Source organism: Carlito syrichta, unplaced genomic scaffold, assembly GCF_000164805.1.
Source record: "Carlito syrichta isolate Samal-C Ts95f unplaced genomic scaffold, Tarsius_syrichta-2.0.1 Scaffold130587, whole genome shotgun sequence".
Taxonomy (NCBI): Eukaryota; Metazoa; Chordata; class Mammalia; order Primates; family Tarsiidae; genus Carlito; species Carlito syrichta.
The window spans coordinates 369,294-391,990 of record NW_007074683.1 but is presented as its reverse complement, the minus strand read 5'-3'; the positions used below and the strand labels follow the sequence as shown (position 1 = coordinate 391,990).

At 37.5% G+C, this 22,697-nt stretch overlaps 1 protein-coding gene across 4 annotated transcripts in view; it reads left to right on the top strand.

Annotated features, from left to right (window-relative positions):
• INTS7 (integrator complex subunit 7) overlaps positions 1-22,697 on the top strand; it is an 88,989-nt gene that overhangs the window by 64,238 nt on the left and 2,054 nt on the right. For 2 of the 4 annotated variants that reach the window (XM_008049141.2, XM_021708083.1), the window contains 8 exons: positions 751-888; positions 1,908-2,114; positions 9,344-9,538; positions 10,072-10,175; positions 11,548-11,616; positions 14,984-15,116; positions 18,882-18,980; positions 20,284-20,469. In XM_008049141.2, the coding sequence (XP_008047332.1) occupies positions 751-888; positions 1,908-2,114; positions 9,344-9,538; positions 10,072-10,175; positions 11,548-11,616; positions 14,984-15,116; positions 18,882-18,980; positions 20,284-20,469 (1,131 nt within the window). The remainder of the gene's footprint in view (positions 1-750; positions 889-1,907; positions 2,115-9,343; positions 9,539-10,071; positions 10,176-11,547; positions 11,617-14,983; positions 15,117-18,881; positions 18,981-20,283; positions 20,470-22,697) is intronic. The other 2 variants (XM_021708081.1, XM_021708082.1) reach the window with 2 other exon arrangements.

The window sequence follows — 22,697 nt, the reverse complement described above, 5'->3', positions numbered from 1 at the left end:
GGCAATTTTAAATTATGAAACATAATATTCAAAAAATCTAAGGTAGCAGGGCATGGTAGCTTACATCTGTAATCCCAGCACTTTGAAGGGCCAAAAGTAGAAGGGTTGCTTGAGGCCAAGAGTTTGTGACCAACTTGGGCAATATAGCAAGACCCCATCTCTAAAAAATTTTTTTAGAAATCTAAGGAATAATACAATGCTCTTGCATCCATCACCTAGCTTAAGAAAAAAGTATTACTAATACAGTTGAAGCTTCTGATAGCTTCCTTTTCTCAGAGGTAACTGCTATCCTGAATTTGGTATTTATCATTCTCATGCATGTTATAGTCTTACTACCTGAGTATATATCCCTGAGTAATATGTGGTATTATTTTGCATATTTTTAACTTTATGTAATTATCATACAACATGTAATCTCTTGCATATTTTTGCCTATTTTGCTAATCTATGTGAAGAAATATATCTCTAGTTAATCCATTTTATTGATGTATAGTATCAGTATGTGATTATAAATTATATTCATATTTATGCACATTGCTTCTAATTATTTGCAATTATAAACAGTTCTCTGAGTGAAGTAAATTACTTAATGACTTCAAAATGAAAAATTAAATAAATGTCAGTGGAATACAAGTTTTGTTCTTTTTCATTGGGCTCTAATTGGTTTTTCTCCCTTTTGGGTAGGTTATCTATGACATTGGATAAAATTACATGTTTTTCTTGATTTTTGTTCTCCTTGCCCAACGTTAGGTGAGTTTGGCTACTGTGATTTTTGTAGCAAGTCAGAAGGCATTATCTGCTGAAGTAAAGGCAGTAATTAAGCAGCAACTTGAAAGCGTTTCCAATGGATGGACTGTATACCGTATTGCCAGACAGGCTTCCAGAATGGTATGTATTACTCTTCTAAGTGAACTGGTTTCGTAGAAATGTCACATCATGTACCTTAGATTGTGTGATTATTAGAGTCAAAACTAAAAGTAAAGGTGGAAGTACCTTTTAGCCATGGGTTCTAAAGATGATGAAGGAAAGGACCTGGTTTTAATTGTCATAAAAGAATCATGTATATATTGTTGGCATTATCAGTGTTATGAGGAAGTTAAAATCTGAGCTCTTTCTGGCTGTAGGTTACTAGTGCCACTTTCATTTGGCCCTGTATTGTCATAACCAAGGCTACTGTTTCTGTCCTCTTTTATCAGTACACCATGTCTTTCTTCCCTTTCTCTCCCCAGCCTTATCATTCTTAAGTAGAAATGGGAAAGTTTTAATATGCTATGCTCCTCTCAGCCATACAGTTTTTTATTAATTTTGTTTGAGAGGAAATACAACCTTGGCAAGTACAGAAATCCTTTGGCTGTAAGTCCAGAGAACAAAGTTTGAGAAGCATTACTCTAGATGATTGAAGTGCATGTTCTTAATTTTACATTGTTTCTCGAATGGGAAGAACAACACTATTGTTAGGACAGTTCTTTGTTATACTGAACTGTCCCAAGCACTGCTGGACACTCAGCATGCCTGGCCCCAGGCATTAAATGGCATTCACATCCCCCCAACCACCCTCCACCCCACAGCTATGCTTTTGGGACTTCCCTTACCGCAGAATGACATACAATAAGTAACTATTCTTCCTATATTTTGAGCTAAAATTCTAAACAGGGGTTATAGTTAATTCCATTTTTTTTTCTTTGAAACTGTTTTAGTAAAGAACTTCAAGCATTGTGTTACATAAAAACAACTCGGCATATTTTCTCTGAGGAAATGTTTAGAGTGAGTCTGAAAGAATTATATAATATATGGAATAATTGCTTAAACTTATCCAAGGTTTGGATTGTCTTTTAGCTGCTGCATTGACTCTTCAAATGTAAGAACCTCACTATGTGCCCCTTCTACTTCTTTCCTTTTTTTTTTAGGGTAATCATGACATGGCCAGAGAGCTTTATCAGAGTTTGCTGACTCAGGTTGCCTCAGAACACTTCTACTTCTGGCTGAATAGTTTAAAGGAGTTCTCACATGCAGAACAGTGTCTTACTGGGTTGCTAGAGGAGAATTATAGTTCAGCACTTTCTTGCATTGCTGAGTCTTTAAAATTCTATCACAAAGGGATTGCTTCCTTAACAGTAAGTCCTCCTAATTCTCCCTTGGTGATGATGACTTGTGTGAAAATTCTCTCCCTTCTCTTTGGGTTATCCTAATTTAACTACCTTAAGAAACCTGCTGATGTATATATTTGGCAATATCAAAGTAGTAAATAGGTCATGGAAATAAACACTTAATCCTGCCCCATTTACATTCATAGACTGATGAAAGTTTATCATCTTTTTTTAATAAAGAACTGGATGCCACATGTGAAGAGGATTACAGAATCCATGCAGAAAGGACAAGTGATGTGGAGTAGCATCCTCCCTCTCTAGAATGTTATTAGTAAGGTCTCAGCCTGGGCAGCACTACCATCAAACATAAATTCCTGACTGCATCTCATACCTAGCCGCTTCTCTCTAAATATTAAATAACTAGAGTTTCTTGCTTTATATATGAAAAATTATCTAGGATTCTAGTGTGTTACTTTGTACCCCTCTGTACGATCCTCCTTCTCCAAATTAACAGTCAGCTAGCTATAGTTTCTATTTTTCCTGCCAAGAAAATGAAAGAATTACAGAGAGAACAGGCACTTATCGTTTTTATGTTTTCTTCTAATTAGTTATATTTCTGAGTAAGAACCTGTTTCCCAATATGAGCATTTTCTGACTAATGCAAGAGCTTTTTCCCCTTAGAAGTAAAGAGGTTATATAATCAACATTAAACATTTGTAAAGTTTTGTCACACAACTTTAAAAATTGTATATATTAAGATGGGACCATAAAACTTTTGGTATCTATTCACATACATTTTTGTGGGGATGGAGGAGGCAGTTTCTCCTGTATCGCCCAGGATGGAGTAGAGTGGCATGATAATGGCTCACCACAGCCTCAGCCTCCTGGGTTCAGGCAGTCTCCCTACTGCAGCCTCCTTAGTAGCTGGTACTCATGGTGTACAGCACCACACCAGGCTTATTTTTCCAGTTTGTTTTTGTTTTTGTTTTTGTTTTGGTAGAGATAAAGTCTCGCTATGTTGCTTAGGCTGGTCTCAAACTCCTGGGCTCAAGCAGTTTTTCTGCCTCAGCCTCCCAAAGTGCTGTGAGCCACCACACCTGGCCTGTTTACATACATTTATAACATGTCTAAAATATTTTTAATGATGGACCGTTGCAAAAGTAGTACTTCAAAGTAGAGCAAAGAATAAATATGTCCTAAAAGAGAGTATGTAGACGACTACGAGGCACATATTTTTTAAGTTTTGTTTTTTTGTCTAGGATTGATTAATGACTATTTAAAAACAGAAATTTAAAGTGTAGCATTGGCTGGGTGTGGTGGCTTACACCAGTAATCCCAGCACTTTGGGAGGCCGAAGCGAGAGGATTGCCTTAGCCCAGGGGTTCAAGACCAGCCTGTGCAATTTAATGAAACCTCATCTCTACAATAAATCAAGAAAAAGAAATTTGCCAGGAGTGGTGGTGCACTCCTGTAGTTCCAACTACTTGGAAGGCTGAGACAGAAGGATTGCCTGAACCCAGCAGGTTGAGGCTGCAGTGGCCGTGAGCATGCCACTGCACTTTAGCCTAGGTGACAGAGTAAGACTCCAACTCAAAAAAAATTTTTTTTAATAAAGTAGCATTAGCTACAGTGATTCTTTCCCTTTGATTTTTCTGAGAAAATTTTTTTTCCTCTGTTAGGCTAATAAATGCCTCTGAAAATTAATAGGTGGAATTATTGGTACAGATCAATTGAATTATTTCATTTTCTAGTTTATATGGAGCATAAAATTGTTAATTAGTGTAATGAATGATAACTGAGAAACAGGCCCACAAAACAGTGAAGCAGGTAGAATTATTTTATGAAAAAAAAATGTTGAATATTTAACTTAATAATCTGTTGTAGTATGTGTATTTAATGAAGCTTGACATTAATTACGGACTGAATTCTGACATACGAAGAAAGCACTTGATTCACAGGGGAGCCTTGTCTTAGTCTCAGTTCTGCCAATAACATTGTGGCCTTGGGTAGGTCATTGGGCCTCAAATGCTCTCCTTTTGAAAAGGAGCTATTTTATTCAACAGATTGTAAGCACTTGCTGTATGCCATACACTGCTTTAAGAATTTAAAAATAATAATTATGACCAGGCTCGGTGGCTCAGCCTGTAATCCCAGCACTTTGGGAGACCAAGGTGAGTGGATTGCCTAAACCTGTGGGTTCAAGACCTACCCGGGCAACTTGGTGAGACCTCATCTCTACAGTAAATCAAAAAATTAGCCGGACATGGTAGCGCGTGCCTGTAGTTCTGGCTACTTGGAAGGCTGAGGCAGAAGGATCACTGGAGCCCAGCTGGTCGAGGCTGCGGTGGCCGGGAGTGTGCCACTGCACTCCAGTCTGGGCAACAGAGTGAGACTCCAACTCAAAAATAAATAAATAAATAATAATCATAATCATAAAAATAAAACAACAGCTAGAAAATGAGTCTCCATTTGATAGCAGCCTAGAAGGAAAGGTGGTATGATCCTTACAGTCATTAACAACTTTTCACATTTCTAATTGTACTATCAGGGTTTATCGAGAATTTTTAAAAATAAGATGTTTATTTGGCAAGTGTAGATTTGACAGTAACTTTCTTTTTAACTGAATAAATATGAACATGAACTGCCCTTTAACTTCCCGATATTAATTATCTAAACCTAAGATATACAGCTTTAAGGATCATGCTTTTTACCTGCTTCAGCCACACTAAACAGGAAGAGTTAAAAATTCAGTGCTCATAGGAAGCCTGTAGTAATGTTTCCCCATTACAGCAACTTCCCCAATACAGTTATTGATGATAGAGCGGTCTTGCTTCTTAGGAATAAAGATTATGGGGCCACCCTTTCAAGTCCCCTCCCACTGTGGGAGCTTTTCTGTCCTCTCCATAAATCCTTCTTTCTCAAAAAAAAAAAAGGAATAAAGATTATAAAGTATCTATATTAGCTTTCTGTGCTGTATAATAAATTGCCACAAATGTAGTGGATTAAAACAACATCTGTTTATTATTTCACAGTTTCTGTGGGTCAGAAGTTCAGGCATGGTTTAGCTGGGTCCTCTACTCATGGTGTCATGAAACTGCAGTCAATGTGCCTGCCAGGGGCCAGTTTTAAGTATGTGAGGCCTGAGAAGGCTCAAGGTCCTCTTCTAAGCTTACATGAGCTTAGTTGCAGACTTCATTTCCTTGCACCTCTAGTACTTGTGGAAGCTTGCTTCTTCCAAGTCAGCAAGAGACTCTCTCACCTTCTACACCCTCTTTTCATGGGCTCACTTGATCAGGTCAGATTCACAGAAGTCAATTCATTAGGGACCTAAATTACATCTTCAAGATCTCATCACTTTTGCTGTATTATATTAGTTGGAAGCATGTTGCAGGTCCTACCCACCTTCACAGGAAGATTATACAGGTTGAATATCTCTTCTCCAAAATACTCATACCAGAAGTGTTTTGGATTTTGGGTTTTGGAATATTTATAGTACCAGGCGATCATTCCTAATTCAAAATCTAAAATGATACAGTAAGCATTTCTTTTGAGCATCTTGTCAGCACTCAAAAAGTTTAAGATTTTGGAGCATTTCGGATTTTGAATTTTCAGATTAAAGATACTCATTCTGTACAAGGAGTGGATACCGGGGGACATGAACCAGAAGAACCAGCTTTGCATTCTGCTTACAATGATGGGTTTTTTTTTTTAATTTTTAATTTTTGTTGTTACCAAATATTGAATAGGTATAAAATGGGGACTTGCTCTGTTGCCAAGGCTTGTCTGGAACTCTTGGGCTATTTGGGGCCATAAAGAATAATTCAGTTATGAACACCCCTACACATGTCTTTTGGTCTCGGTGTGCATTTCTTCTGGGTAGTATAGTGCTCCATTATAGGACATGCTGAGGTTCAGCTTTAGTAGTTACTGCTAACCAGTTGTCATGGTGGTTTCCAGTTTAAGCCTAACACCAGTAGTGTATGCAAATGTCTTTGATGGTTCATAGTGCTTCTTGAATGTACAGCTTGATGACTAATCAGTTTTGGAACATTTGGCCATTATTTCATTAAATATAACATATCACTTTCCATTTCATTTGGGATTCCAAGTGTATCTATGTTCTTTTTACCATGTCTCATGTATGTCTCACATCCTCTTCTGCATTTTCCATCTTTTTATCACTCTCTATGTCCCTCCAGATGTTTTCTTCTGACCTATCTCCTAATTCAATTACTCTCTCTTTTATGGTATCTAGTCTACTGTTAAACCCATTCATTAAGTTTTTATTTCATTTATTATGTATTTTTAGTTTCAAATTTTTCATTTGATTATTTTATATTTTCTACCTTTTAGCTAGGGTTCTCTATCTTGTCATTTAATTTCTTTAATTTGTTAATCATAGTTATTTTAAATTTTGTATCTGATATTTCATCTGGATCTATTGGAGTTTGTATCTTTGACTTTTTTCCTCTCTTGGTTTGCAGAGTTTTGTCTTTTTTGTATGCTTGGTTATTTTTTATTGAATTTTGAACATTGTGTATGAAAAATGATAGTGAGTATAACATTCAAAGCCTTAACTTCTTTTTCTCTGCTTTTGATAAGCACTTAGCTAAAGGCAGATCATGTTAATTTAGCCAGGGATTGACTGACTCAAAGTTATACTTCAGTCCTTGTGAAGGCCAGCGTGTTTTCAAATTCTTCTGATTCCTAGGGTACAGACCTTTGAGGTTACAGCAGAAAACCTGAAGTATTTTCCACGGCCTCCCCTAGTTTTATGAGACTGCTTAAAGCTCTGCTCAGCATTCAGTAATAGTTTTCAAATTTAGCATATGTTTCAAGAGGGAAAATGTCAGTCTCACCTCCTTGAGTTTCCCTTCTCTTTGTGATTTTTGACTCCACAAGTCCTTGTTGCCTTAGTAGCTATTTGATGCTTTCACATAGATGTTTTAAATATTTTGTTTTATTTTACCAGTTGTTCCTAGCAGGAGGACTGGTTTAATCTGGTTCACCATTGCTTTAGATTGGCTTATCATGGAAACCTATCACAATAATGTGATAAGTTTATCAGTTAGCTTTTTCTCTTTTTTTTCAGCTGCATTAGTTTCTTTAGCTAGCTCCATTAGGACAATATGTACTACAAATCACAAATACAGTGAAATAGCATTATATGCATGTTTAACACAAATGTTTAGCAAAAATAAATAAATAAACTATTTAAATAGTGGGACAATCTTACCAGCCATTCTTCTCAATTACCTTATACTCCAGAGTGAGTATTAGAAGGCAGTTCTGAGCTTACTGTTACTTTATCTGTCAATGTTGAAATAACTGGAAATGATTTTTTCCTGAGGAATTTTCTTGGGTAATTTTGACTATACACAATATTTGCTTTATCTGCTGATGTTAGAACGCAACCTGTATTTAAGCATAAGTCATAGTGGAAAGAAAAAGAAATTATGTCTCTTTTATTTCTCATTGGCATTATTCATACTTCTATCTTAATTTAATTTCCTACACATCTCCCATCTTTCTTGGATGATATTAGCTTTTAAAGTCTTTGACTTTTATGACAAATCTATCTTTTCTGTGTTATTTTTGAACATGTATACTATATCTAACATTGATTTCCTTCAGCATAGCACAGTCTAAGATGGCACAATCACTTTCAAGGTTATCATCAAACAAATTTTTCTTGTAAGTTAGAAATAACTCTAGAGTAGCAGCAGATCTTTCTCATTACAACTACATCTTGCTTCTCTTTCAGTTTTACACTGCATGTTAGAAAAATATTACCAGTATTTTTGGTCTGGTAATATGGTCTGTACTGTCGTTATATAACAGTATCATATATACCTACTTGTACTCCTGTCCCTTCCAAAATTGCTGAGAAATGTAAATTAAAAATAACAAGTAGGAGCTTTAGGGGCAGAGTAGGTAGAGGAAATTTATCTTCTTACAAAAGCTAATCGTATCTCATCTAAGAAATTAAAAACAATTGAAATGATCTCAGTAATATCCTTACCTGTGCTGTTTTATGGTTGGAACAAAATATCTCAAAGGTTGAAAACTAGAGAATTAAATATATCGAGTATAGTTATTACTGTTACCTTATGTAAAGTGTTTCATCAAGGACCTTTGCCATTTGAGAGAAGTACTAGAACAAGTAAGTGTACGTTCTTATAAAGGGTGCCAGGGATAGCTCACTGTTCTAAGAGTAAAATGCAAATGTTACCAAATAATAAAACTCATTTGACACATGATAGAAGAGACAACTGACACTAAGGTCAATGTATAGTACTTGATAAGATGGATAATATTGTAACTGGCTTATAAAAACTAAAAATTCCATCTGGCTTCTCTGCTAAAAGAACAGTGTGAGATTGTATTTAAGGAACAGCATCAGATTGTTTTGAGTGGGTCATATTATATAGGAAAATGTCATTATGTCTTCTTTCATTGTTAAATTAGCATATGCGCCTTTTGTTAAAAGCATGGTGGTTCTCCTAGGTCGCTAGGTCAGTTGCTAAGTAGTTGAGGTCCTTTAAGTTCTCTGTTCACACTGACTTGATTTGCAGTTCTTTGCCCTCTCTACCTTGCTAGTACTACTGTTTGCTATCCAAGACTTAACCCCTGACACTCCTCCACCCTCATTGAAACTTATTTGTGTGTTATAACCTGTTATTTGTTGGTAGCTTCTCTGTGCTTTCTAAAGTGTCTACTCAGAAATTCTGTTTTATATTAATCTGGGCTAGCAATGGAAGAAGGTATTTTTGAGGTAATGCACTTTTTTTTTCTTAATGTGACTGCCTAGAAACATAATTTCTCCTGCTCTTATCTTTCTTTTCCTTTCTGCCTCCAACTTTTAAAGCTACTGTTAATGGTTCCAGTGATGGGAATTTCAGGTTAGAAAGGTAGGAAGGTGATAAGGGGGCTTGGGGCAATGGTAATATCCTTGAAGCATCCATTATGCAATATCTTACTGATGGTGAACTAGCCAACCCACATAGGAAGTAAGAAACATTTGAATATTGATAGAACATACAGTTTATCAGGGTTGATGTTAATAACAACATGTTTTTAAAACGTTTTTGAAACAGTACATTTGTCTTTATAATATTACATAATTCTTATAATTTAAGTGTTTGACTATCAGTGTTAGAACTACTGTACTTGTACACAAACTGTGGCAAATACTTGGTACTTCCCCAACTCGATGTTACATTTACTTTATCTTAAATCTCTCTTTTTTTTGTCAGGCTGCTAGTACACCACTGAATCCCTTAAGTTTTCAGTGTGAATTTGTGAAACTCAGGATTGACCTTCTACAAGCCTTTTCTCAACTTATCTGTACTTGTAATAGCCTGAAGACAAGCCCCCCACCTGCAATTGCCACAACAATTGCCATGACCTTAGGAAATGACCTTCAGAGGTGTGGTCGCATCTCCAATCAGGCATGTCTTAACTTTCTTTTCAGTGCTCTTTTTATTTACACTTTAAAGATTTTTGAAATTAGTTGTGAGATGAAAAGTTGTCAAATTCAAGATCAGTGGTTTGACGCAGACATAAGCATCAAATGCTTATTAACTCTCTGTCTGGTCAAAAATAGGCTGATGTGTTATTAGAACAGTAAAATGATTGATGATATCTTAATGGGTGCTACATGTTATATAAAGAGAAAGACATACATTTTTCAGGAACTTGGGAATGTTTATAACTATACTATTTATTTTAGTGAAACTCGAAGAAGCTAAAATGCAAATGTTTTGTTTCTTGTATCATATATAAATTATTATAATGTGAATATAGTTGCATTTGCCATTTTTGTTGACTTTATTTAACAGAGTTTCTGAAAATGGAATGATAGTTCAATTTTTTTGAATTTTTATTGTTTGAACATAAATCTTTTTAATGTTTTGATTTTTTATTGTTTATACAATAATGATAATGTTTGTTTGTCATCGTTAATATTTTTTCTTCTCTATAGATGAAACAGTCCATGGAAGAATTTCGAAGCCTTGCTTCCCGATATGGGGATCTTTATCAGGCGTCTTTTGATGCTGACTCAGCAACTTTGAGGAACGTAGAGCTGTATCCCAAACTTGCCCAGTATTTCTTGTTCTTTGGAAGTTTTCTTTTAAATGTAGACTAAATACTTCAAATATGCTTACCTACAAAATGTATATTAGATAAGCATACAAATATATTATAGTTAATAATTTCCCTCTTTGGATTCTAATATAACAGACTAATTTTACTTTTTAACTTCAACCAGGCTTTTATAAAAAGTAGTAACATGATGGTGGTCTTTGTCCACCTCCAGAAAGAGCATCCAAAGCCTGAGTCCCACCAGTGTCGCATACCTTGTACTTACTTGAGATATAACAGACAACACAATACATTTTCCCACCAGGTAATATTTTTTATTTGGCCTCACCTTTCTTCATTGCTAAAAGTCATATTTCTCATTACCTTTACTAATGATTTATTCAATAGTTTAGTCATCCTTTTTGTTCCCTAAACTCTAAGATCTCCATATTTTCTTACTAGCAACTTCATATCATTATTTTGTTGTTTTTGTTTTAAGAGACAGAATCTTACTTTTTCACTCAAGCTGGAGAGTAATGGCGCGATCATAGATCACTGCAGCCTGGAACTCCTGAACTCGAGTGATCTTCCAACCTCAGCCACCTTAGTAGCTGGTACCTATAGGTGTGCTACCATGCCTGGGTGTGTGTGTGTGTGTGTTTGTAGAGCTGGGGTCTCGTTATGTTGCCCAACTTGGTTTCGAACTCCTGGCCTCAAATAGTTCTCCCACCTTGGCCTCCCAAAGTGCTAATTATAGGCATGAGTTACCACACCAGGCCTCAAATCATTTTTGAAAGGAGGGGATATAAATTATAAATATTGTAGGACTTACCAATCAGTAGTTCTTGGCATTTGGTTTACTGATTGAACCTAATTAATGCCTTAGACCCCCAGTCCTACAAAATGCATATATGCACACAATACCTAAAATTTGTGTACAATTTCAAGGAGATTGACAGATGTCATAATCCCCAGGTTAGAAACCTCTGGGGGTAAAGGCTATAGACCTTTGGGGTTCTTGTTGTTCTTTTAACTTTTATCAGTGAGACCTTTTATTGTTTGCTTATTTATCTCAAACTTGTATGAAGAATCCCTATAGCTAAATCAGAGTTGCGATGATTTTTATCACAGGGCCCATTGGTTGGTTCCCCCTCCCACATTAGCTTCTAAAGTATGCTGTTTAGAAAGATTTGAGAATCACTTGTATAGACGATGTATATTCTTTAAAAGGAAAAACCCCAGACCATTTAAGTTGATGACATTATGATTACCTTCACTAAAAATATGACCTTCATCTTGACATATTTAATATTCAGGTAACATAAATCTATAGTGAATTTATCTATTTTCATATATATCCTTAACCTTAATCCAGACAGCAGCAGAGCTGTTTACTGATATCTCACGCAATAGAAGCCCTAATTTTGGATCCAGAATCAGCAAGGTAATTCTAATAATAGTTTGCATTACAGAACATTTTCACATATGTTACCTTACCTAATCATAGCAATGGTTTGGAAGAGATATTATAGAACAAAAAACACAGAGGAAGAATTTTTTCATATTGTCCAGGTTCCTATAACTAGTGACACAACAGACTTTCTGACTCCATTGTCTACTTACCTCCTGTTTTCAAAATATTGACCTAGAAAAATAACTGAGAAGGAATTCTTTGAATATGAGCAATTTCTTTTTATAATAACATAAAGAACTTTTTGTGAAAAATTGAGTGAATGATACAGTTAAACTCGAAGTTGACATTGTTTTGGTTTCCCAAACCAAAATATTCCAGATTCTATTAACACGTTTCTCCCCTCCCCTAATAGCTAATTAATTATCCAAAGCACTTGTTTTTAATCAAAGAATGGTTCATTGTTTTTTTCTATTATAGTATTCTGTTTGGAATATGCGTTTTCCCTAGTAAGACCTGAGATTCCAAGATCAGTTTTCTCAAAAAGAATATAATCAACAAAGCAGTTTAAATTTCTCTACCCTAAAGCATTGACTCACCATTTCATTTCAGTGCAATACCAAGATCTTTGCCATCTTTTTTTGTTTTGTTTTGGGTTTTTTTTTGAGTCGGAGTCTCTCTTGCCCAGACAGGAGTGCAGTGGCACGCTCATGGCCATTGCAGCCTTGACCTGCAGGGCTCAGGTGATCCTTTAGCCTCAGCCTTCCAAGTAGCTAGAACCACGGGCATGCACCGCCATGCCCAGCTAATTATTTATTTATTTATTGTAGAGATGAGGTCTCACCAAGTTGCCCAGGCTGGTCTCAAACCCCTGGGCTCAGGCAATCCTCTCGCTTCCACCTCCCAAAATTGCTGTGATTAAAAGCATGAAGCACCATATCTGGCTTGCCTTCTATTTTAAAGTGCTAGCCACTCTCAGACTAGGGCACTTGGCTATTTGTTTTCCACTTATCTGATCCACTTTATTATTTTCATGTCATAATTTTTATCTATTTTTCCATTTATCCTTCTCTCTGTTCATCATTCCCTTAGACATGCAGTGTACCTTTTTTAGAAAAACAAGCTCCTTCCTTTTAAACATCAAAATATTCTTTATTTATTTATTTTTTTTGAGTTGGAGTCTCACTCTGTCACCCAGACTGGAGTGCAGTGGCCGCTCCCGGCCACCGCAGCCTCGACCTGCTGGGCTCCAGCCATCCTCCGCCTCAGCCTTCCCAGTAGCCAGAATCACTGGCATGCGCTACCACGGCCGGCTGATTTTTCGATTTATTGTAGAGATGAGGTCTCGCTGCCCAGGCGGGTCTCGAACCCGTGGACTCAGGCAATCCACTCACCTCAGCCTCCCAAATGCGCGGGATTACAGGCTGAGCCACCGAGCCCGGCTACATCAAAATATTCTTAAGTCACTATGTCTTTCACAGTCTTTCCCAATTATTGATACTTTTAGGTTCACATCATTTCTGATACGTCATACTCATTTTACCTCTTATTGATTCATTTTACAAATATTGTACTGTTGCTTGACTATTAGCATTAATGTTTTCCTTGTTTGGCTTTTGAACAGAGAGATAGGCACACTGTCAAGAGAATGGGGTGAAAGGAGTTACCTAGTCAGCTCATCCACGCTCTCTCACTTTTTCTCAGTCTCTCCCCTTCCTAGTGCCTTTATCCACTCTTCTCCACCCCTCAAGCCTCTGCTCTTCAGAAAGATGGAAAAACGCAGAAAAAAACTTATACCTCAAATGAGAGCAACTTGGGTCTCGTTCTCAGTGTACATCTGCAAGAAGTGGATTCCTTCTAAAGCTTTGATTCTTGATATTGTATACTTCTTTGCCTTCTAAATAAAGAAGGAACTGATTCTTAATAAACCTCAGGAGGATGAAGTGTGTCTAGAACTATTCTCTGGCGGTCTAGCTACATTGACTGTTTCACTATAATTTTTACAGAATTCTATCTCTATTACAGCCTGGAAGGTTTTGGGAAAAGGGACCTCATCTTATTCAACTTTGCATCTCTAGCAGCTTACATAATACCTGAGCCAGTATGTTCTCAAACTCCTGGCCTCAAGTGACCCTCCCGTCTCAGCCTCCCAAAGTACTGGGATTACAAGTGTGAGCCACCACACTGGCCCAGTATGTCCAATAAATGTGGAATAAGCTAGGGTAGATGTTTATAATTGTGAATGTTTTTATCTACCTCATGCCAACTTTTAGGGATTATCAAGAAAATGTATTTTGAGATGCTTGCCTGTTGTGTCCACTCTCTCATGATTTAGCCTATAATTATTTGTGTTTGCCTAAAAAATTATGGAATAGCTTCTGGCTATGACAGAGCAGCTAGCACTGGACTTTTCATTTTACATAACAACTGGAAACTTGGATAAAACATGTGAATCTGCTGTTTTGGACATTGGACAATAGGCAGCCACATGTGCATAACCTATCCTAGATAATGATGCTTGTTTCCCTGAGTGGTTGTGACGATTAAATGAAGTAATCTGTATAAAGTACCTAGCTGAAGTGCCTTGCACATAGTAGGCATTAGCATGATAATAGGGAGTAGTAAGAGCAGTGCTATGCCCTGCATATTTCAGTTACCTACATTGCATTTTCAGAAGCTTAGTTAGAATGCAAGAGAAAAGAAATATGTTCAGGAATCTTGGGGAGATTATAGCAGTAGAGGAAAAAAGAAAAAATCTCGGTTAAATGTTTCCTAGCATGCTCTGTATACTAGCTCTCCCTGAATGTGCCTGTGCGTTTCATCGCCATGCTCTAGATTCCTTGCCATTTCCCCAGCCATGAATGCCTCTGTACAAATAATGAGTTATTCTCTGTGACTGGTTCCTGATTCATAAAACAGGGTTTTATACATCTCTACAAATCTCTGTAAATCTTGTTTGTCCTACTTACCTAGTGACTCGATCAAGACTTTTATGACATTCCTCAGCTCTCTCCATATTCTTATCTATTCTTTATGTATCTTTATTGGTAATTTGGCATTTATCTGCTGACTATTGATAGTCACCTTCTCAAGTGTCTTAACATCTCTTTTACCTCATGGCAGCAACGGGTTTAAACGCTTCTGTATTTTCTAACAACCAAAGAGATTAATAATTATATAACTTGAAGTCAAATCTGGGTTTGAATTCTGGCTTGCCACTTACTAGTTATATGACTATAGGCAAATACTCACCTCTCCAAGCCTCAGTTTACTCATCTGTAAATGGAAATAACTTAATTATTTTAAAAATTAAATAAGAATCTGTAGAAAGTACCAGATACATTAGGCATTAAAATAGCTACTATTTTGGTTAAGTAATTGATGCTGATCTTTTCTTCAGCTTCCAGGAATATGGATCTGCTGGAACAGCCCAGGCTGACAGTGAATATGAGAGAAGAATGATGTCTGTATATAATCATGTCTTAGAGGAGGTAGAATCACTCAATCGGAAGTATACCCCTGTTTCTTATATGGCAAGTGGTGTTTCTTTTAATGAGCTGTTATTATGTGGAAGTGGGTTTTTCATTCATCTCTGGTACCTTACTGTGTGGGCTGAACAAGTTATTTTCTGTGACTTTCCTAATCTGTAAAACAGGGTTTATAGAGTACCTACCTCATAGCATCATGGTGGGGATTAAATGATATAATCCATGAAAGCATTTAGCACATCTCTACCTGTTATATGGACACATTAACATGTTAAATATGCTCTACCAGAATCCATATTAAACTTTGTTTTCTTTTTTAACAATTCAACGGGAGTTGCAATCATTTTCAACCCTAGTTACACATTAGAATAACTTTGCGAGCTTTATAAAAAAGGCATCAATATCCAGGCGCTGGCCCTGACAAATTAACTCTGTATCTCTGGAATTGAGGCCTAGGCATTAGTATTTTTCAGTGCTCTCAGGTGACTATGTCCTGCTGCCAGGGTTGAGAGCCACTGGCCAAGTGAAACAGAAAGAACTGGGCTTTCTTTACTGTTGTCTGACTGGCAATAAATCAGTTCCTGCCAGATGATGACATTAATTTCTTTTAGTATACTTTCAATCTTTAGCCTGCTGAATCTTTGCTCCCTTTGGCACTGTTGAACACTCAATCTTTATTAAATTTCTCCTGGCTTCCCAGTCACAGGACAGACTGACACACTCTCACCCAGATTTTCTCCTCCCTGTCTGACCATTCCCCAGTGTCTCAGCTGAGACTATAGCAGAATACCATAGACTGAGTGACTTAGACATTTATTTCTCACAGTTCTGGAGATAGTGATGTCCGATCGGGATGCTAGCCCATTCAGTTCCTGACGAAGGCTATCTTCCTGGCCCTAGTGATAGCTGTCTTCTGGCTGTATCTTTACGTGGCGGGGAAAGATAAAGAACTCTGGCCTTTCTTCTTCTTCATTTAGGACACTAATTCCATTATGGGAGCCCCATCTCAAAATGCCATCACTTTGGAGTTTAGTGCTTCAATTTATGAATTTTGGGGGGAACTCAGACATTCAGTTCATGCTACCCAATCTTTGAACTTTATACCTTAGAGAATTTCTCTTCCCTTGCCCATATATTAGATGCTGGGGTTCCCTGTGGTGCACTCCTGGATTCTAGTCTTCTCATTCTGTATGCTCATTCTTTATTGTTTTTAGAATAAACTGGCAGGCTGTGTCATTAAAGGGTTAGAGTAGATTTAAGGATAGATAATTTTCTTGATATATTGCTTTCTATGGAAAATTGTTGATAGTATTTACTGAATTGAATCGATAGCTATTTGATACTGAGATTGGTTGCTAAGGAAATTCGTAAAGACTGCCTTTGACTGGACATGGTGGCTCACGCCTGTAATCCCAGCATTATGGGAGGTGGAGGTGAGAAGATTGCCTGAGCCCAGGGGTTCAAGACCAGTTTGGGCAACTTGGCGAGACCTCGTCTCTACAATAAATCAAAAAAATTAGCTGGGTATGGTGGCGTGCACCTGTAGTTTCAGCTACTTGGAAAGGAGATGTGTCTGTGTGAGACAGTGATTATTTTCATATCCCTCTAAGCTCTACCTTAAGGAATTAAATATAGGCTAAGCAGTAACTTCATCTTGATGGCGTTGAATCACACAGAATGTAATGACAAGAAGGGGAAGTTTTGCCCAGAAATAAACATGGTACAGAGAAAAGAGCCTGCAGCTCATTCAGAGCTAGATTCAAATTCTGGCTCTGCCATTCAGACATGACTTCCAAGTTTCTGGCTTGAGTGACCAAGTGCACAACTGATTGATCTTTTACTGAGGCAGAGAATATAGAGAGGAGGTAGAAGAAGATGAAGGTTTTTTTTTCAAACATGTAGCTACCTCTAGGCAGTTGGATGATAAAGAGGTCTGGGTTGGAAGAAAGAAATGGACTGGAAAACATGTAGAGTCATTATGAGCATGGAGGTTCCTCAAGTCATGGGAGTAGAGAGAGTTACCTATGAAGATCATATGAATTGAGAAGAGAAGATGACAGGGAGAGCATCAGCATTTAAGGAACACACAAAAGAAGAGGATCTTAGGAAAGAACATGGAGAAAGAAAAAAGCCAGGATAGAGATCATTAGGTGGGATTTCATGGAAGGCAGAGCATTATCAGATGCCACAGAAATGTCAAAAAAGTGTCTATTGCATTTGACAATTAAGAGAGTGTTAATCCTCCTGCTGATTCACTGATCATGGTATGTAATTTCACATCTTTAGACTGTTACTTTAATAATGATCTGCTAACATACCTATAGAGGTGTGTGCCCAGCGGCCTGTTGACTTTGCAATGAGAGATTGCAACATCTGCATCCATTATTTCATCTGCATCCATTCTTTTAAAAGGCAACACAGTGGCTTTCCACCTGGAAACAGCCTGAAGTCACTGAGTTAAAGATGCTTCTCTCCTTTAACACTATTGTAGCATCAAAGCCGTTACCCTAGATAGGATATTCCTGAAAACACTTTCCGGATTACTTGTTGCAGGAGGATGAATGGTGCTGCTTTAACAGTTAAACCTGGAGAAATATGACCAGTGTCTTTAGATCTGTCTTGTGGTTATCCTAAGCAATAGACCTGGCATTTGTACTCTGAGTTTATTGGACACAAAATGTTCAGTTGCCTGAACCCAGTAAGGAAGGGATTTTTCTGCCTTTTAGCCTTAATGCTCAACTTTTTAAAAAAAAGTTAACTGCAGGAGCTACTTGGAAAGGCAGCATACTACGTGGTACAGTGGTTTCAGCCTGTGGTGCTTTGGGTGGCCACTGAGATGGGAGTAGACTGAAGAGGGGATAGTAAGCCAAGCAGGAATAATTCTCGTGTACCCAAAGCTAAAAGTGTTCTAATGATGCTTTAATTTTTTCTTTCATTAAGTTTGTACATCATTGGTGAAATTGAACAAAATCACTGAAGAGTCAAGCAACCTAGGTTCTAGTCTCAAATTATCCATGACTTGTGTGACCTTTTTTCTTCAGCAAAGTTGGGGATTAGACTGAGTAATCTTTAAAATAAATTCTGTGACCCCTTTCACTAAGACTCAAAGGATTCAACTGAGTGTTTCTATTCTTCTGCAGTTACGCTTGGATTTTCACAAGTGAGTTAAGTGTGTGAAATAGGTTTTAGAAATATGGTGTTTTATTAAAGTTTCAGGATTCCATAGAGGTAGACTACATAGTAATCTTTCATCTGAATTCTAGTAAGTTTCCACCATTGCTCACTCACTGAGGACTGATGGCCCTAGGGACAGAGAAGGCCACATAGTGGAGATGGGATGAAAGAATGAGCCAGCCCAAAGCTGAGGTTCCTATGGGTTCTGGTGTCCAGCCTCAGACATCCAGATGCTGCTCTGGCTTCTTAACCTTACTCTTTATCATACTCTGTCATATGATAGTTAACTCTAGATATTAGTGTATAGCTATATGATAAAATGTCTAGTAGCTCTAAACTCTATAGAAATGAGAAATTTACCTATTGTGTGGCCTTGAGGAATGTGGACTTCCTCTTTCCTGTCATTTATTTCCTGTTGTGTATACTTCAGAATAAAGTGAAAATCTGTAATTGTGATTCTTGACATGAATACTTTAATACATATACACAGTTCCTGGATGTTGGGCCTATTTCCTGATTGCTGTGTACGTTTGTTATAATCTATATGAGCATTTATAGTTTTCAACTCAGTGTACCATTTGTTGATGAAATTTGAAAATTTATTTTTATTTGATTTAGTTTCTTTTTTCCCCCCAGCATACAGCATGCCTCTGCAATGCCATCATTGCTTTGCTGAAAGTTCCCCTTTCATTTCAGAGATATTTTTTCCAGAAACTGCAATCTACCAGCATCAAGGTAACATAGGAAGAATACTAAGGTTAATGTAGGCTTAAAAAACATGTATCTTCTGAAGATTAAGTGGGGCATAACTGTACTTCAGTATGTTACCACTGGTTTTGATACAACTTAAAACCTTTAGTTGTAAGCCTTTCCTTCCTTTATCAGGTGGCTTGGTGAAGGGAATGGAGTTTGAAAGTTAAACTCTCTCCCTTTTTAACTGTCAGTGTCAAATGTTGCAAGACAGGTGTAATTGGAGCTGTCATTTGTCTCTTATCTGCAGGAATTAGGTAGTGGGTTTTTATCATGTAGCCTACAAGGAGACTGAGCCAAGTGTGTATCTGATCAGCCTGTTTAGACCCAACATAGAATGGTCAGGTCCAGTAAAACGTCACCAGCCCTACCTCCTAACTAACAAGTTTGAGGAGCTGGTCAATGAGTAGAATTAGTGTTTTGAAATATTCAAGCCACTCAAAATTCAAAAGCTATTTTTTATTCAAAAAATTGAATTGTTGCAAAAGGGAGAAAATTGTCACTCTGAGTGATTTCCTGTATTATCCCTGTCAGTTAATGTCTTCAGTGAACTTTTATATCCAGTTGAGTGCTTTTGATTACAAATAATAGGACATTCCATTTTGAAATGACCTGAATAATAAGGAAGATTATCTAATAAGAAGTTCTAAGTGGAGTGTCTCCAGGGTTGATTAGTTCGGTAGTTCAACAGCATTATCAAAGACTCAAATTTATATTTTTCATTTAGTAAGACATGAACTTTCTGTAATTGATGTGTATTTGAGATTTTTAAATATGTTTTTCAAGAAAAGCTACTCTGAGAGATTAAAAATGTCATTTGGTTCATTTGTGGATGTAGACTTTTTAATACCATGGTAACTTAATTGTGCAGGTAATCCTAGAATTTTAAGTTCATTTACATTTAGATTTAGTCGACTTAAAACTATTTAAGACCAAAGAGACAGCAACTGGATGTGAAAATTTACGTGGTACATTTTCCTACTAGAAGTGATTCATTATCAAAGAAATGCCTCTCCACGTAAACTGGGAGAACAGTGCCTTTGCTATTCTGATTCTCTGTTACCCTCAAACAGAACTGAGATTTGGGATGAAAAACACATTGGTATTTAAAAAGAAGCATTTCAAAGGTACATCTGTCTGGTTGTCCCAGCACAATGCAGTCATGTGAGGGCAGGGGGTACACACACACAAATGTGTTAACCTGCAACCAATGATTAGCACAGACGTGTTTGTCAGAAGGGAAGCTTGCTCTTGGTTGTCTTAATTTGTTTTAATGTTGGCATTCCAGCTTGCTCTGTCACCATCCCCTCGGAACCCTGCAGAGCCTATTGCTGTCCAGAATAACCAGCAACTGGCACTAAAGGTAGAGGGAGTGGTTCAGCACGGATCTAAACCAGGACTCTTTCGCAAAATTCAGTCTGTCTGTCTGAATGTTTCTTCCACACTACAGAGTAAATCCGGACAAGACTACAAGGTAATCTAGAAAAGTAGCAGAATTGTGATACAGATTTTATGAACTCATTGATGAAAGTTTTTCTGGTGTTTTCCTGGTTTGACACGTTGCAGTTATACCTCCAGATGGACATAAATTAAAAGTACATTGGGGTTTGGGGGCTAACAAACAGCACTTCTCTTTTCACTGCCTGAACCAGTTAACAGACAAAACATCCAGGCAGTCAGAGTTTCAAAATATGAGTTTTATTGCTGTGAGAGCTGTGGGAAAACTAACTCAGGTGCCTAGAGGAAGGATTTCCTAACCTTAGGCCTCTGAATTGAATCTTCCCATCCAGCCTCAGCCAGTACATAAACTTTATGGCAGGGCAGAGTATCCTTATGCGCAAAGAAGAAGGGAAAGAGAAGGTGCTTCCCTTCCCATGTCTGGTTCCTGCTCTGAAACTTAACAATCAGTGAGACTCGCCTCTCCCCCTGGAGGCCAGTGCTGTTAATCTAATGAAGAGTCCCTCCTCGTGGAGGGAAACCTCAGGAGTGGAAAATAAATGTCTCCCTAACCCGCCTCTGCCTTCCCCCCAGAAAGCACACATCTATTTATTTTTCTCTATTTTAAATAAATTTTAGCATTAAAAAAAGCATATAGCATTAACATACAGTGGTCAGATAAAGAAAAATCTTTCCACAAGGGTGCAACCCTGGGGACTTTCTGCTTTGCGAAATCATAAGGTAGGTAAATATTAACCAAACTCAGGCTTTCTTTGTTAGCCAGAGCTAAAATGCTGAATCTGTGCCCATGAAATACCAGTGTTCCAAATATAGAATGTTCCTTGCTTTAGACGTCTCTTTTTAATTCCTTGGTGGTTTATCCACAGTAAATGGAGCGAGGGAACAAGTCCACAGTTGTCTGAGCACAGTTGTTCAGATGCCCAGATTGGTTGTGTCCAGGTTTATTATGGCATTTTTGAACTGAGGCCCCATAGCAAGGAAGGTGGTATCACTGAAGCTATAAAAAGAACATTTTATTTTCATTGGTGGTTCTAGGCTAAAAAGCCAAGGGAAGGTCTAGTTTAAGCCACATTACTTTGATAACTTCCTCTCACCCTGGTACTTTTACTGCTCTCTGATGAAGATCAGCCTTCGTTCTCCTTTTCCTCTCTTTTGACTTCTATGACACGAAGCATGGTGCCTTATGTTCCACTCAATAAATATTTTATGAGTGATGAAAAAAATCATTTATGGTACTTAGAGTTCAGCAGTTATGGTTGGGTAAACTCTGCTGTCACAGAAGATTGTAATGAGAATTTACATAGTTAATTTATCTCAGTCTGCAACTCTTTCCTCACTTGAATTTGAAATGACAGTAATCATGATTTGCTGTGTTTCTTGAATATAATTTCTACTATTAAGAAAAAAACTACTTAAACCTAGGAGCATTGGTCTTCTGCTTGTTGACTTACTCTCAAGAGGCATTGATTAAAGTCAGGACTGATATAATGAGCCATGTAGCACATGATTACTTTGCACTGTTACTTATAGTGAGTTGGCAACTTAAAATACAGCCCTCCATTCAGGGTGATCAGACTACCTAGGCCTGTTTCTGGTCTTTTAAAGGAAGTTCTTTCGTAGGCATATTCTTTAGAGAAATAAGATCCCTACAAAAGCTGAATGTAAGGGGGGGGGTGTACCTATACTATAAATAATTCTAAGTTCTTAAACTGGTGGTCACTTCATTTCATTGACATTACAGATAAATGTGTCTGGAAAACTGACCTCCTGATAACTGCATGATAACTCATGATAGCACAAAACTGCAAGGCATATTTATATAATTAATTACACCACATAAACTTGGGGAAATCTGGTCAAATATCCATTAAGATTACATTTGTAGGCCAGGCGCGGTAGCTCATGCCTGTAATCCCAGCACTTTGGGAGGCAGAGGCGAGAAGATAGCCTGAGCCCAAGGTTCAAGACCAGCCTGGGCAACTTGGCAAAGCCTCGTCTCTACAATCAATCAAGAAATTAGCTGGCATGGTGGCATGGTAGTTCCAGCTACTTGGAAGACTGAGGTGGAAGGATCACCTGAGCCCAGCAGGTCGAGTCTGCAGAGGCCGTGAGCATGCCATTGCACTCCAACCTGGGCAACAGAGTGAGACTCCCAGCTCAAAAAAAACACAAGAAAATGAAGCTTACATTTATAGCATTCTCAGAATAAATCTGTCTCTCGTCTTTTTTTTTTTTTTTTTTTTT